Raw genomic sequence first — 15,604 nt, forward strand, 5'->3', positions numbered from 1 at the left:
TAGATTTAGCTTCAATAAACGAAAAATCTAGTACATACCAGAATTGCTGACGCGTAACTAGTTAGAGACGTGTTGAAAATTAGTCATAAGAACACTTTTTTTTTGTACTTATACAATGGGAGGAAATCAATTAATAAGTATAAATTATTAAATGTAATATAATTTACAACCAATATATGTACTTACGACATTCACGTAATCACAAATTTATCAAATCCGTATATTTTATACATATATACTTCAAAATATACATACATATTGAAGACATATAAAGATATGTTCAATATATATGTATATGCTAATGTCTGTTATATTATTAGGAAGAAAGAATTACAATATGGTTTCACACTATTATTTATTTTTATATTATGTACAATTATTTTACATTGCATTATCATGAGGGAAATTCAAAGTTTAGATTTTTTCATACAATTCAATAATGGAAATTTGTTAAAAAATTAAAAGATGAAATTAAAATAGTTCACAGAATTATGAATTAAGTAAACGATGATAAAAATATTGAGGCGACGATAAAAATAATTAATCGGCCGGTTTATGTTAAATATTATTTCTTTTACGAAATGTGATAAAAGAATAATATCGCATACTATCGATTTTTCTATCTATCCTTGTCTTATATTTATTTGTCAATGTTGTCAGGAAGGGTTTTTATTTCAGGAAAAGAAAGCACGTTTGTTAAATTATTGGAAGTAAGGTTGCACGTGTTTGAATATTTTAAGTTTTTAAACGCTTTTTTCTATCTACTTTTGTCTTACATTCAAGTTAATTTTACAAGAAAAGGGTTGTTCAAAAAAATTCTATGAATCTAAGAATGATCATCTCTTAAAGAGCAATTAATATTCACATCCGTTAATACTATTATTTACAGGACATATATCTGATGCGCTGACTATCTCTTCTAGTGATGAAAAATATTTCGAACCAATTCGTAAATCATAGCAAACACATCATATAGCGACGATAATTCTAAGGAAAAAAATATTGTTAACTTTGTTTATAAAAATATTAATAAACATTTTAAATGCAATATCTTAAGATTATTTATTTTTCTGAAATAGAATAAATGTTGTAATGTGATTTTCAGTATATTTTAGCTCATTAATTTAGTTTTATGCGGTTATATGAAATTATAGAACGTAACTACCGCATAAAGAGACCTGACGGTACTTTCATTTACATTTGTAAACGTCAAATATTTTTGTATAATGGCAACACCGAAACAGCTGACGGTTTGTCACAGCAGGCTATGGGTCTCATTACAACGCAACACGACGGGACCAAAACATCATGAGCCGCCTAGCCGTTTTCGTTTTCCCAGTAGGGTTAGACTTTTACTTGGCGGCCAAACAAACCCACAAGCAACTGTTAACCCTCTACAATCCGTACGATTTCGCCGTCAACTTTAACGGTATTGTTTACTTCCTTTATCTCTATATTTATATTGATCTTTTCACTTATTCTTAACTTTCACTCCCATTTTTGTATACATTTTGATGCATACGCTTATAATAACGACGAAATTTATTTGTAACAGTTCTTTCGACTTCGCCTCACAAGTTCACGGTGATAGATCCAGAAGGCGTGATTGCTCCATTGAGCTGCATAGATATCATAGTTCGCTATAGCCAGCCATCTACCTCGCACTGCAATGGAGCGGATAAATTCAGGATTACCATGCAAGACCGAACTACCAATAGAGTAAAATTTCGTTCTCGTAATAAGTTATATGCGTTTGATAATGTAAATAATATTTCAATTAAATTAAAACAGCAACTCGGCAGACGAGATATACCCGTTACGTTTCACCTGGATGAACCGGAGAATGCGGCTTCCGAATCGATGGCAGCTAACGAAAACTTTCAACCGATAAGAGCCGATTCGTGCTCGAGACAGGATCGCAAAGTCTGTAACGATCCAAATCACAGGTATTAGCATTTTATATTTATTTAACTTAAAGATTGGTGCTCATTTTAAAAATAAATAGTAATACACTACCGGTCAAAACTTTAAAAACAAACTATTTTTTGTTGATATTCTTAATATAAATTAGATAGATTCTTTGTTATTTGACAAAATTTTGTAATACCTAAAAATAAAACATTTTATTGAATTAACTATAATAAAAAGAATTAAATAGTTTCACAATTTACTCATTAACTATATAACTATACTTTTTACGCTCTTTAATAAAATGCAATTTTAACACTGTTCCTCCAAGACTGCGATGTAAATGAAGTTGTTGAATATATTCGGTATAAAATGTAATCAAGTTTAATCCCAGCGAAATAATGTATATAATTAAATCAATGTAAAAAACTATATATGTATATAACAGGTTATTCCATAAGTCTTTGCGTTTTTAATGATGTGGATTAAATGAGTTAAGAGTTAAAACGTATAATACTTTTACTAAATTATATATTCTCCATCTTTTTCTACAATCCACATGTTGATCAATTTTTTTATATATGATTCGAAAAATAATCTATTTTTGGAAGCAATAAATTCTTTAATGTCGTTTTTTATATCTGTTTTTGTAAAATATTTATTTTCAGTAGTATTTTAAGTAAATTAGCTCATGTGGTCCGTGGTATCAATAAAGTGCCTGATTTAACTGATAGGCAATAGGCATTAACACGTTTACGACCCTCTGCATAGAATAAGAAAGGGCGAGTTTAAGAAAACATATGCTATAATATTATTATGGCAAATACAGAAAATAGTCTATTCTTTATTTGAGTAACAATATTTTTAATAGTTAAAAGAAATAAGGGTGGATTCGTGACTTGAACATTGTTACAAGTTTTAGTCTTAAACTTTTGACCGGTAGTGTATGTAATACAATACATGAATTGGTAAGCAAAAAGAAGGATACTTCTCTACAATATACAGTAGAATCCCCAATAACACGGTAAATTAGAAACGTGCTATTTGGGTGCGTGTAGTTGGGGGTCTAGAAAATACTCATACAATTTTTTGCTCACACATAAAGTAACGGGTACCCGAATAGCACGTCCCCAATTTACCGTGTTATTGGGGGGTCTACTGTATATAGCCAATAGCCTAAAGAAGTCGAAGAATCCAAATGCCTGACAATTTCCTCCTCGAGTATATAAAAGAAAAGCTACAGATAAAAGTAGATTTTTTATTTTAGATGATAATTATCCATAAGCTAAATTTTTTAACTAAATGATCTTAAATCTAAAACATGTTAATTGACATGTTTCGAAAATGTTTTTAGACGTTGTAAACGTTTCATGCTTGTGACAGTATATAATATGTAAAATCAGCAGTTAATGGCTATTTAAAATACATAAGCATAATTTAATATCAGAAAAATAAAATTCATATCGAAACTTTTATGTACTGATAATTTATTTCAATTTGTTTAGTATATAAATTACATCATAGCGTATGTTACGTTATAACTTGATAAACTACAGGTCAATTTGTAAATATCCAAAGATCTTAATAGTTATTAATTTATATTAACTAATATTGTAGCTAATTGTAAGATATATATATATATATAAAATAACACATCATTTTTCCCTCGGAAAAGTTACTAAATATTTACTTTTGTCAATTATCATAGAGTTTTTATTTTTCATGTTTAATACATATAAGATATTCTTTATGAACTGTATTAGTCCATTATTAGAGAATTTTCAATATCAGATATGTACGATCTCACTCGATCTTAAGAAATCATCACGATATTCATCCGTAAGATTAGGAAAATCTAAGCAAACCTAATCTGTGATCATCGGTCGGAATTAATTTAATTTTCCAACAATTTTTCTCAAGAGAGTGATTTATTTTATCATAGCTGTAATTTTGATATAATATAATTTCTTATATTTCTTAAAATATGTTTTAAGTTTGAAGAATAGGTATAACTAAAAATAGTAAAAAAAAAGATATATATTATGTTGCTAGTTTTTCAGTTTCGCGTGTTATTGCAAAGTATTTTAAAGACAAAAAAGTCAAAGAAAACCTTTTGTTTTGTCATTCTGTCATAAACAAGAGATGAGTATATATTTAAATCTATTACTTTCTAATTGGTTTAATTGTTGCGGGTTTTGTTTCGACAGTGGTAAAATTATATTAGCTTTTTTGAGATAGCTGAAGCCAATGCTACATCCACAGGCTAATCTAACATCTAAACACCTATGTTTTTTTTATGAAGCTGTGAGGGTGGTTTATTTTATAAATCAAGATGCATAATTTTTAAATTCCCGTTTGAAGCGATTATAATTCTTCATTTCACTTAGCTTTTTCATACGAAAATAAGGTGGTAATTTAATATATAATTTGTTATAAATCCATCGAAACATATCCACGTGTACTTTTTAACGTTTAATTTATACAACGTCTACTTGAATTCCTGATATCTTTATAATAAATAAATTCCAAAATAAACTGAATGCAGATTTAAGATTCTATCTTGCATCGGTTTAGCCCGATTACAAAAAATTATGTACTACTGTACATAATATTTTGTAATCAGGCTCCCCAATAACACGATAAATTGGGGACGTGCTATTTGAGCTAGCCAAAGGAAGGATATCTCACCACATGCGCCTGATTCGTACATATGTATTGCAAAAAAATGTATTTTCTAGTGCCCCAACTACACGCACCCAAATAGCATGTTTCTAATTTACCGTGTTATTGGTCAGTCTACTGTACCTTAAAAAAAGAATCACACTAAATATTTTATATAGCTACAAATCTTCATAATATTGCAAACTCCTCGTCAAGAACTATTTATTTAGTTACAACATTATTAAAAAATATAAATCATAATATAACAATCATTTGTATAATATAATGGGTACAATTTAATAAAATGGGCTGCCTTCATTTTTCCAAAGTATTGTAATTAATATTATATTTACCCATGTTTTTGCTTATATGATGATATTTATATTTTATAGTAATAGTTTTTTTGATTACTTCCTATATTTTTTTTGAGACATTTTTAATATGTATCAATTTTTTAAACCAGTTATTTTTAGCTAATTTTAGTTTGTTGTATAAAAGTAAGGATTTACTAGCTTTTTTATTTATTTAAAATAAATCATATCTCATTTTTTTGTAATGCGTAATATATATTTAAAAAATAAAAATTGATCAATATTATTATATTTCAGAGAAGCTCGTTCCAACATCATCGCGATATGCATCGGAATCGCCTGCATAGTGGCTTTACTTCTCCCAACTCAAACAGAACCTCCGAGCAATTCTGCTCTTCCACTTTATCTACATCTAAGTGTGAATTTGAAACTGGTTTTATCGTTCGTCCTCGGACTCGTATCTATGGTTGTTTTAAAACCATGAGTCTTTAATTGTAAATATTATAACTACACATATTGACAATCGATTAAATATAATTAAAACGTGTTTGTGATTTTTATCTTACTTAATAAACATGTAAATATTACATTATATTTTTGTGAAACGGTGCTTTTATACATTGTGCGTAATATTAAATATTGTAATTATGTACATTTTATTTATGTATATATATATATATATATATATATATATATATATATATATATATATATATGACTAAGGTTCAATGTTTGTGTTCAAAGACGTGTTATTATTATTATTTATATTTATTGTGTTAATATAACAATGTCAATGCAATTGTAATTAATGTGTAAGGATAACGGTGTGTATTTAAAAATAAATACAAATTCAATGAAACTGTCTTTTATTTTAATCAAACGACAAAAAGTAACATGTATAAAATAAATGGCGTAATAATAAAAAAGCTTTCTAAAAAATAACATTAAGTATTTATGACGTTATACACAAATTATAAAACTCAAAATAAAGTGATTTATATAATAATATATAATTTAAAAATTGAATAAATGTAAATAACACATTTAACATTAAAAAAATCAAGTCAAGCTTTTATTAATAATAATTGGATGTGCATACGAAATTAAGCGAATATGCTTGTTTAGACAATAGTCACTATTAAAATGATATCATAAGTTTAATGACTAGCTGTATCAAATTATTTAATTATAATCTCGTTATTATCATATAATTTCACTGATTTTTTTTGTAAATATATATTTTATATATCAACAATTTTAACAGTTTAATCTTATTTAGAGGATCATGATTAATTTATCAATATGTTTTATGTTTTAATTGATATCCCAAATAATTTAAGTAAAATAAATACGCAATGACTAGATATTTAAATAATAATACATTGTCACTTTGTTTCATCTTATGAAATAAAATAAGTAAATACGTTGCATCAACGACACTAAGAATCACTAAAAATAACTACATTATTGTCGAATTTATTTTAAAAATTGCACTTTGCATCATAATCTCTGTTAAGCTGTGTCGATTGTAGTAATTTCTGAAAGCGGCTGGAAGAAAAATTCAACAATATCGATCAATTGACAAGAAACTTTATGGTTTGTGATATGTTTAAACGTTTCATTAAGTTTCTAAAACAACACTACTTAAAAAATCGGTGGATTCATCATATAGATCTAGCGAAACTATTCAATACTTAATAATTTTAAAGCTATATATATATTATTGAACAAATAGAACATAAATGCAGAGTACTTAAGAATCTCACATCTTTGGAATTTCATTACACATTTTCACTAATCGTCTTTTAATCTGCTTGGAAAGTTCTCAGAATCGGATAGATCGCATTGTCATGTAAAATGGTTTATAAACAAAATTATATTATCAAATAAAAACTAGCGAATCGAACGAGAATCTTACAACTGAATGTACGAAACTATTTTAAAAGTAATTCAAATACGGGATATAGCTAAAAATTTCAATAAGATTCCAATCAAAAACATTGAGATATAAGTTTTGTGACGAATGAATCGCATCAATAAGGAAATTATTGATCTTTATAGACAGATGCAGTTGACTGAAGCATTATAAAAATCAGCTTAATAAATAAAATATCCTTCATTTTATTTATATATTTTTCTGAGGTAAAAATGTAATAAAGGCAATCGAAATTTGTGTTTTTTTCTACTTTATTTAAAACAAAAAAACACTAATAAAAGGCATTTTTTATGTTATCACAGTTAACCATTTAAAACGCACAAATTTAAAAGAAATAAAATTAGGCGCAAAGTTACCGCATGTGCGGACTTAACTACTGCTCGGGTGGTTATGGTATGTTACATAACCGTTAACCGTGAAACCGTTTAATGGTTTAAAGGCACAAGAACATTTTTGGAATATTCCATATAAGTTTTATCTCTTACCCTATTCATAGAACTTTCCCAACATTAATCAATAAAAACACTATAGCCCTACTAAAATATGAGTGAATAGAGTATGGAGTTTAGTGGATTTCTCGACGTATTTCAGAGAATTCAAACCGTCCGTGGATTGCCGCATCCTCGCAGTGGCCAAGAGGTTATTTTTAGAAGTACTAGAAAAAAATTTAAATTTAACGATAGCTCTATATTCAGTTAGATTTAAAGTTTTAGGATGTTCACCTTGCAGCTTCCGGCTTGTGCTTCATCATAATGTACGAGCTGACTTGAGGAGAGAGCCTGCACGGTATCAGCTGAATCGAATCGAGTCTCGCGTATAAATCGTCGTCTTCCGCTCCCCAACCAAAGTAGCTATTGCTCATTCCGTTGGCGGCGACGAATTGATCCGACAGTATAGAAACAACTCCGCCGAACAACGCCTCGTATGGTAAGTTAAACCTGAGGTTTAATAAAAATTTATTAAACAAATATAAAGTTGCTTTTGAATCCCTCAACTATGAAACAGCGGCTAGATTTAAGAATAACCAATTCAATTTTATGATAAAATTATCTTTTCAAAAAAATAAAAACTTGCACATAATACGAATCTGCTATAATTATTATTAAAAAATATTTATATCAAACTCATTTTTGCTAAAATTAAGTGTATAAAAACATTAGTTTCAGTAAAAATTGTAGTGATCTCTACTTACAGAGAATCAACACTAAAAACCGATTTAAATAGTAGCTTGGAATGTTAACGGTTTACACAATAAAAACCCAGAAAATTGAAAAAGCTTAATAAAAACTTGGTTTAACAAATAAAAAATCTCGAAGTAACTTCAATTAATTCAATCGATGACCTTGGTGCAAATTTTAATTTTAAAAGAAATCATAATGCATATGATATTAAAGTATGATACATAGCTCTTTATAAATACAATCAATCTAGTAAATGAAATTAAAAATATTATAGTCGAGTTATAATAGCAATTGCTATGCAAAACTGTAGTTATTCTCACCTGAACTTATCGATACTGGAAGACATGTGGCGAGGCAATTTGGTGCAAGCGTACATGTTGTTATTTTTAAGAGGTAGTAAATCGACGTCGTGCAATATGATGCAAGGGAATCCATGACCAATGGCTATTTTGGCTCCGACGTTGAAGAGTTTAGCGCGGTTGAACGGTTTGTAGTCGTCTTGCTCTACGACGTATATGCGATAATGTATGTTCTGCTTTCTCAAAAACGTGTGCATGTACAAAAGGAACAACTTCAACTGCACATCTCTATCTCTATAAGGCACAATTATGGCAGTACTGAATAACGGCTTGCAATGGACCGGCGCGTATTCGCCGCCAGGGCGAAGATTCTTGGTGTTCAAGATGTACTCGTCCGTCTCCGGAATAGCTTCCGCGTCGGAGTTCTCGTTTATGACCGTAACGTAATCGCAAACGGGAGCAATAGGCTTCGTGATGTTCTTAGAGGCCCTTTTCTCCAGATTTTCCCAGAGATCGATTTGATTGATGTAATCGTAGTGAGCGGCGAACCTCCCGGGATGTATCGACAGAATGATCAGAAGAAAGATAAATAAAAAGAGAGAGAATTTCATAACCTTAGCTGAGACCATTATGACTTCGAAAGCATCCAACGGCATGTTTATGAGTGAAGTTAAGAAAGTTAACTGATAACAACTTGACTATTGTTTTATAAGAATAGTAGTTTTAACAAAAAATTGGTTAAGCATGTCGATCTTATTTGGTATCACTCATTATATGTATTATTGTGCACAACGCGACGCCGCACCATAATTGAAACGGAATAGCGACAGCGACGTCAAGCCGCAGTGCTTGGTCTCAGCGCTGTTATATTCGACCATATAAAACAAAATTAATTTCCCTTTCTGTGACGTGTAACTAATACACAATGCTTCAAATAATTTATTAATTCCAAAAAAACACAATAAATACTGGGTTGGAATCTTAATTACATAGCTCCTCGTAGCTGACTGAAGGAGCTGGATGGCCACAGCCATAGGCGAGTCGGCAAGTGCTGACGTCCTAGCCCCAACGAATATCAAAAGGGGATACGATCGTGATTCCCTAAGACGTTCTGAAACCCAAAACTGGAATTCCTCAAAAATAACTGGAATGTCGACAGTACCCGGTTAGTAATTTGAAGAAATGCTTAGCGATAAACAATTTAATGCGAGAACTCAACCGAATCGTATCCCAACGCTCCTAAAAGATAGGCGCTGGGATATAAGAACGGATAATAACTATACGTCCTTTTATAAAGGTATCTTAAAAACCTTACTTGAATCTTTTGTACTAAATGGGAATATTTGGTTATTCGGAGATTCCAAATTATAGATCCCGATTCAAGAATGCTACGGACTAACGTGACATAGAGGACGCAAATAACTGACGGATCGTCAAATTGCAATGCGTTCCTCATAACAGAACCGAGCATCTTGGAAAATTTATAACAGACGTCATGTATGTGTAGGGAGAACCTCCACTTGCTAATAAATTATCTTCGTACAGTAGAAAACTTGAAAATGTAACTGCCGTAAATTCAGCCTCGTTTCCTTCAGCATAATTCGCTTTTTATTTTCTGTTTGTATGATATATACAATGGCAATTTGAGAGCCGCATTGAGATTAAAAAATTGTCTTCGGGCCGAATTTGAAATTTTTACGACAGGCACAGTTTCCACCGACCGTTAGCCTGTCCTGGCGCGGCCTGATCTGTTACAAAACAGGCCGTCGGACGGTAGAACGGAGAGGTTTGCATGTACAGATTGTGACATGCTCTCAGTTCTGTCGTAAGCGTCGACGCGAGACATTCAAGAACGTCATGTTTGCTGAAAAAAGACAAATTGTACGGATCGTCTGTGAGCTTGTCAACTGGTCTCCGGTCAACCTGCGCAGGTCTACGGTAGACCAGAGAGGTCTGCATGTACAGGCAGATTTCTCCGGTCTACCGTAACGTGCGTGGCAGCCTTTACACGTTCAGTCTGGCGTCAATCGGACCACAATTATGGATTAAACTGATGCCAGACTTAACGTGTAACCTACGTCCTATAAACCTTTGACCGTGGATGACACCTATAAAAGTCATCAAGAAAATCTCCAGTATGCATTGGGCATTTAAAGATATCAGGAACCTTTGAGCCTTGTAATATGTTTTTTTTTTGTATAAATTAAGTTTGAAAAAATATCAACCGTGGTGAAAGTTAAAATGAAATATACCGATCTTTATTTGTAGGAAATATTGGAACTGGTAACACTGATAAATGTCAAAACAAAAACTACGATTGAGGTTATGAGGTTATATTATCAATCAATTGAGCGTAATGTCTTTTGAGCAATGTCGGAGCTGTATGGGCAATTCTAATGAGTGTCAAACTTTATTTGGACTCACAAAACAAATAATGGAGACGTCATATGCTAAATTATTGGCGAATGTCACCGGAGTGTCGGTAGAGTTAGGAGACGGCTTACCGGATTCTATGTGTCTTTCTTGCGCTGATAGACTTCTCGCCGCTTTTGATTTTATTCAAACCTGCAAAGATTCCGATCGAGCGTTACGACAAAAAAAAGCAGCTGATCCCATAAATGCCAACGAAGATTCCATGGATTTCGAAAATGATAATGTAGAAATGAACATGGATAAATCTCACGAATGTCAACAGTGCCATCGGTCGTTCGTAGCAAGAAGCTCTTTGAATAAACATATTAAAGATGTACATGTGGATCGAGCGTCTCGAATTAAATATCCTTGCGAGACTTGCGGCAAAGAGTTTTATAGAAAGAGCGATCTGATTGTGCACGGAAGAATTCACACAGGCGAAAAACCATACGCTTGCGAATATTGTCCCATGAAATTCACCCAATCCGGTGGACTGATCGAACACAGAAAGATCCATACTGGTGAAACACCTTATATTTGTACTATTTGTTCAAAGGTGTTCACGAATAGATCGTCGTTCTTCCGGCACAAACGGGTTCATACGAAAGAGCGGCCGTATTCGTGCAACGTATGCGGAAAGGCGTTCTCGCACAGTTCTACTTTGAAACAGCACACTTTTGTACATACCGACGAACGGCCGCATGTATGCAGTTTGTGCAGTAAGACCATGAAATCCAAGTATGCGATGAGACAGCACATGAAAATGCACAAAGAGAAGGGATTCGTATGCGAGCAGTGCGGTAAGAAGTTTCAAATGAAAGCGCACTTGGAATACCATATAAAAAAGATGCACTCGGACATATCTGGACATTGCTCTTACTGCGGCAAGGACACCTCGGATCTGAAAGAGCATATGCTGATTCATTCGAAGAATCCGCACTACTGCTGTCACTTCTGCGGTCAAAAGTATAAACAGAAAAGCAATCTGACTTATCACATAGGATTGCATATGAACGCCGAAAAGTACAAGTGCAGCTTGGACGGATGCAAGCAAGCTTTTCCGAAACGAAGTATGCTCGATTTTCACTTGCACAAACATCACTACAATGAGTATCCCCTTTTTTGTCAGTTTTGCTCGAAAGGATACTTCAGAACTTGCGATCTTTCGAGACATCTAAATACAAATCACTCAGAAGAGAACAAAATTAACAATAACACTGGTTGAATCGTTTAGTATATTATTTTAGAAATTATAAATATTTTTTGATAATAAAACTGTGTACTAATATCGGAAGTATTTTTATATACCTTAGATATACCTTAATACAACAAGAGTTAGAGGTTATTTTGAAAATATAGAACTAACAAAAATTTGTAAATTTGTAAAAAAATGGCTTTTATTTTAACGAAATTCGTCCGCAAAACATCAGTATCGAGAGATTGGGCCATTTCATTTTCTATTGGAATTATTATCATACCTTTCAATTTTTCTTAGCTTGTGCTCGATCGTCGATAGTTCTTAATAAGTTTTAATGTTGATAAAGTTCTCTGCATTGGCAACTGAAACAGGTAAATTCTTCTTATTAGTATTCTTAATGCTATTAATACATTTGGAAGTAATTATTCCAAGCTAGAGTTGTAAATCCATTTTAAAATTTATTCAGGTATTATTTATTAAATTTTGTGAGATAAAAATTTCAATTCTGTTTTAATTTTCTCTGCATTTATGTTTTTCTCATACTTGTTGCGCCTTATTCTTAAAGGATGGGACCACACAAAAGCCCTCGTTACGACCAGAAAGAATCACATAAAAAACACGCAAGTATTCTTACTGTAAATATTATCCATCATTGAAAGAATATTACTATGTTGCTAAACGGTCAGGGGAAACAATAAATCAGCAGAAAAACAAGATTCCCGTTGCAATAAATAAATTACATTATTTAGTCTTTTAATTTATTCTGTTTACGTTTATATGTATGTTTCGATTAAATCTGCTTAGTATATAAACGATTACCTAAACTAGCTAAATAAATTAATAAAATATCATTGACATATTTCATGTCTTTTTAATATTAGCGTCATATTTCCCTAATCATTTGTTGTTGCCCTTGCTGAAGCAAATTCTTCATTGCTAAATATTTTGTAGTAAAAACAAAACACTTGATCTGATTTGAAAAAAAAAGCCACGATCTATCTATCAATTCCCCATTAACTGTTTTTCTTTGAAAATGAATTGGGTTGAATGATCGCTCCTCTACATCTTTCGTACAATTATTAACGTTGGCTCGGATTCATCATTTGAAAACTATTTATTCTATTTCTGAAAATTTTCCAGCCAATCCACTATGTATGTCAAGAAAATTATAACTGCCAATCATCTGTATTGAATATTTTTTACATCGTAATTTAAAGATTCACAATCAGACATTTCTAAATTTGCGATTTCATCATTCTTCAAACAGTATTTAATTAAAAATTAATTCAAGTTTTATCTTTTTCGGTTCTATTCTAGACAACGAGCAAAAAATATATAAATATATACACAAAATACAAATGTATCCAAAACATTCAAAATTATTTATTTATTCGTTTATTCAAAAATGAATTATGATGTTGATACAATCTTTTAGCTATTTTAGACAAATCAGGTTCCTGGTGTGTGGCGATGAGTGTGAGATAGGAACCACCAGTGGTGGGGATTTATCCCTACTCATCCAAGTGAGTGATTGTTCCAGTGCAACTCAAAGTTCTAAAAACAATTCCATATGTTTGAAAATATTTGCTAATGATTATGAGTGTTGGGCCGCACATAAAAGCTTGGTGGGCCGCAGGCTTAGTATCGCTGGATTTACGCCTCGCCTCCTTTTGAGAATTACCTCTAGAACACCTCATGTAACCTTTTTATTTTTCAAATAAAACAATAGATATTTTAATGTATATATTTATTTATCTTAAATTTAATTCGTTACAATGAAAAAATATATAATTTTCAAATTAGCTAAATTTAGGCTTAGCGGAGTAACAATACTATTATAAATCTACAGACTTTTCATTTTTGATCTTATCTGGATGATTAATTTTCATATGCTTTGTCAAATGGCAAACTCTCAAGAATCCTTTGGAGCAATAGTTGCAAGAAAACGGAGTGTGACCGGCGTGCTTCATCAGATGACACTTCAAAACCCACTGAGCGTAAAAAGATTGATTGCAACCGTCCACGTTACATTTGTACTTATTTCCCGACGTGTGTTGTCTACTGTGAACGATGAGGCCCCGGTTATGCGAAAACCTTTTACTGCATACCTCGCATTGGAAAGGTTTTTCGCCTGTGTGTTTTACCATATGATCGGCGATGTTCGAAAATGTTTTGTCGCAAATGTCGCATTGTCCTGAACGCTCAGAGTGGACGACCCTGATGTGGGCGTCTAGATTTCCCTTTATCATGAAAGACATGCCGCATTGGTCGCATATGTGTTCCTTTTCATTTGTGTGCAGCTTAGAGTGTTGCTTAAGAGCGAACGGTGACTTGACACCTTTTCCGCATATGTTACAAACGAACGGCTTCTCTTCGCTGTGAACGCTCTGGTGCCGTTTCAAGTGATTCTGTTCTACGAATCCTTTTCCGCATACTTTACATATGTACGGTTTTTCTCCAGTATGTCTGCGCTTGTGTCCATTCAAAGAGCCCAATTGCATAAATCGCTTCGAGCAAAACATACACTCGTAGGGCATTTCGCCGGTGTGTATTCGGAGATGTATTTTTAAATTATTACTACTTGCAAACGTTTTTCCACAACTCTCGCAAGTGTAATCTTTGTTGATGTTATACTTTTTCTTTAAATGCAACCGGTCGTAATGTATTCTCAATGACGATTTCTGTGTGAAGCTACGAGCGCAAGAAGAGCATTTGTAAGGTTTTTCGCCAGTGTGCGTACGCATATGTATAACCATAGCGGAATGACTTTGAACTTTCAATCCGCATATGTCGCATTGAGAAGGTCCTTTATAACTGTCTTCTTTATTCTTTTTTGATGTTTTTTCAATAGTTTGCCGTCTAACCTTACGTTTCTTAATAACATCTTTATCGGACGAATCATCCGTGTCGTTTCCGTTGAAAATCGAATTAGCGCAATCAGAATCGTTCATTTTTATTTCTTCCTTGATTTCCTCTTTAATTGTGTCATCATTAATGAGATTGCGCAGATATTGATCAGCCTTTTGACTCTTTTCGTAAAAATCGTACGATAGTTCTAAATGTTTAAGACAAGTGACACAAATAAATTCTGATAAACCATCGCCGTTCAAAAGAGTGATCCGTGTACAAATTTCGAACTTAACTTTGAGATTCGAACAACTATCAGATTCTTCAATGAGAGAAAACATTTTTTCATTTTCCTCGAGACATATACGGCAAACTAAATTGAATTTAGTGCACGACATTTCAAGAAACGCCTTTGTTGACAGCCGGTAATTTAGCGTCGCTGTCAAATTGACGTCGATCTTAGCACAGCAATTACCGGCCAAATACTTTTTTCATAAAATATTTATTTGCTTCTTTTAAACGAACAATCTTATGCATGTTAATAATATACTACCCTTTTGGTAGACTAATGGTTCTTAAACTTTTACAAGTCACATGGCAAACAAATAAAAAATAAGCAATAAAACATATTCCAATGTGTATGAATTAATTTAAAAAACGAGTGCAATTGTCCTGAGAGCAAGTGTGCACGAGAGTATTGGTCAGAATTCATATTAATTGGTCGGATTTTATATTAAATGATTAGAATTTAAATTATATGTTTTAAAATTTTACTTACTGTGTTTGTTTAATTTATATCGAAAAACCTATAATACGTATGGCTTTATTTATTGAACATGACTCTGCTCTGT

At 32.0% G+C, this 15,604-nt stretch overlaps 4 protein-coding genes across 4 annotated transcripts; 2 read left to right on the forward strand and 2 right to left on the reverse strand.

Moving 5' to 3' along the window:
• Nucleotides 1-1,224: 1,224 nt before the first annotated feature.
• LOC148238112 (motile sperm domain-containing protein 1-like) lies at nt 1,225-5,739 on the forward strand. The gene is made up of 4 exons (XM_088205962.1): nt 1,225-1,429; nt 1,556-1,719; nt 1,792-1,946; nt 5,178-5,739. The coding sequence occupies exons 1-4, from the start codon at nt 1,309-1,311 to the stop codon at nt 5,362-5,364; spliced, it is 627 nt and encodes a 208-aa protein (XP_088062088.1). The 5' UTR covers nt 1,225-1,308; the 3' UTR covers nt 5,365-5,739.
• On the reverse strand, nt 5,730-9,177 carry beta4GalNAcTB (beta1,4-N-acetylgalactosaminyltransferase B). The gene is made up of 3 exons (XM_088205956.1): nt 8,318-9,177; nt 7,539-7,754; nt 5,730-7,471 (listed from the first exon to the last, which is right to left on the reverse strand). Exons 1-3 carry the CDS (start codon nt 8,950-8,952, stop codon nt 7,342-7,344), a joined length of 981 nt encoding a protein of 326 aa, XP_088062082.1. The 5' UTR covers nt 8,953-9,177; the 3' UTR covers nt 5,730-7,341.
• Nucleotides 9,178-10,559: 1,382 nt separating this feature from the next.
• On the forward strand, nt 10,560-11,994 carry LOC148238114 (uncharacterized). The gene has a single exon (XM_088205953.1). The coding sequence runs from the start codon at nt 10,653-10,655 to the stop codon at nt 11,931-11,933; it is 1,281 nt and encodes a 426-aa protein (XP_088062079.1). The 5' UTR covers nt 10,560-10,652; the 3' UTR covers nt 11,934-11,994.
• Nucleotides 11,995-13,638: 1,644 nt separating this feature from the next.
• Nucleotides 13,639-15,213, reverse strand: LOC148238115 (uncharacterized). The gene has a single exon (XM_088205950.1). It carries the CDS (start codon nt 15,149-15,151, stop codon nt 13,742-13,744), a length of 1,410 nt encoding a protein of 469 aa, XP_088062076.1. The 5' UTR covers nt 15,152-15,213; the 3' UTR covers nt 13,639-13,741.
• Nucleotides 15,214-15,604: the final 391 nt, after the last annotated feature.

Source organism: Plectrocnemia conspersa, unplaced genomic scaffold (genome assembly GCF_051122295.1).
Source record: "Plectrocnemia conspersa isolate PC_06_02 unplaced genomic scaffold, ASM5112229v1 ptg000002l, whole genome shotgun sequence".
In the NCBI taxonomy this organism is placed as follows: Eukaryota; Metazoa; Arthropoda; class Insecta; order Trichoptera; family Polycentropodidae; genus Plectrocnemia; species Plectrocnemia conspersa.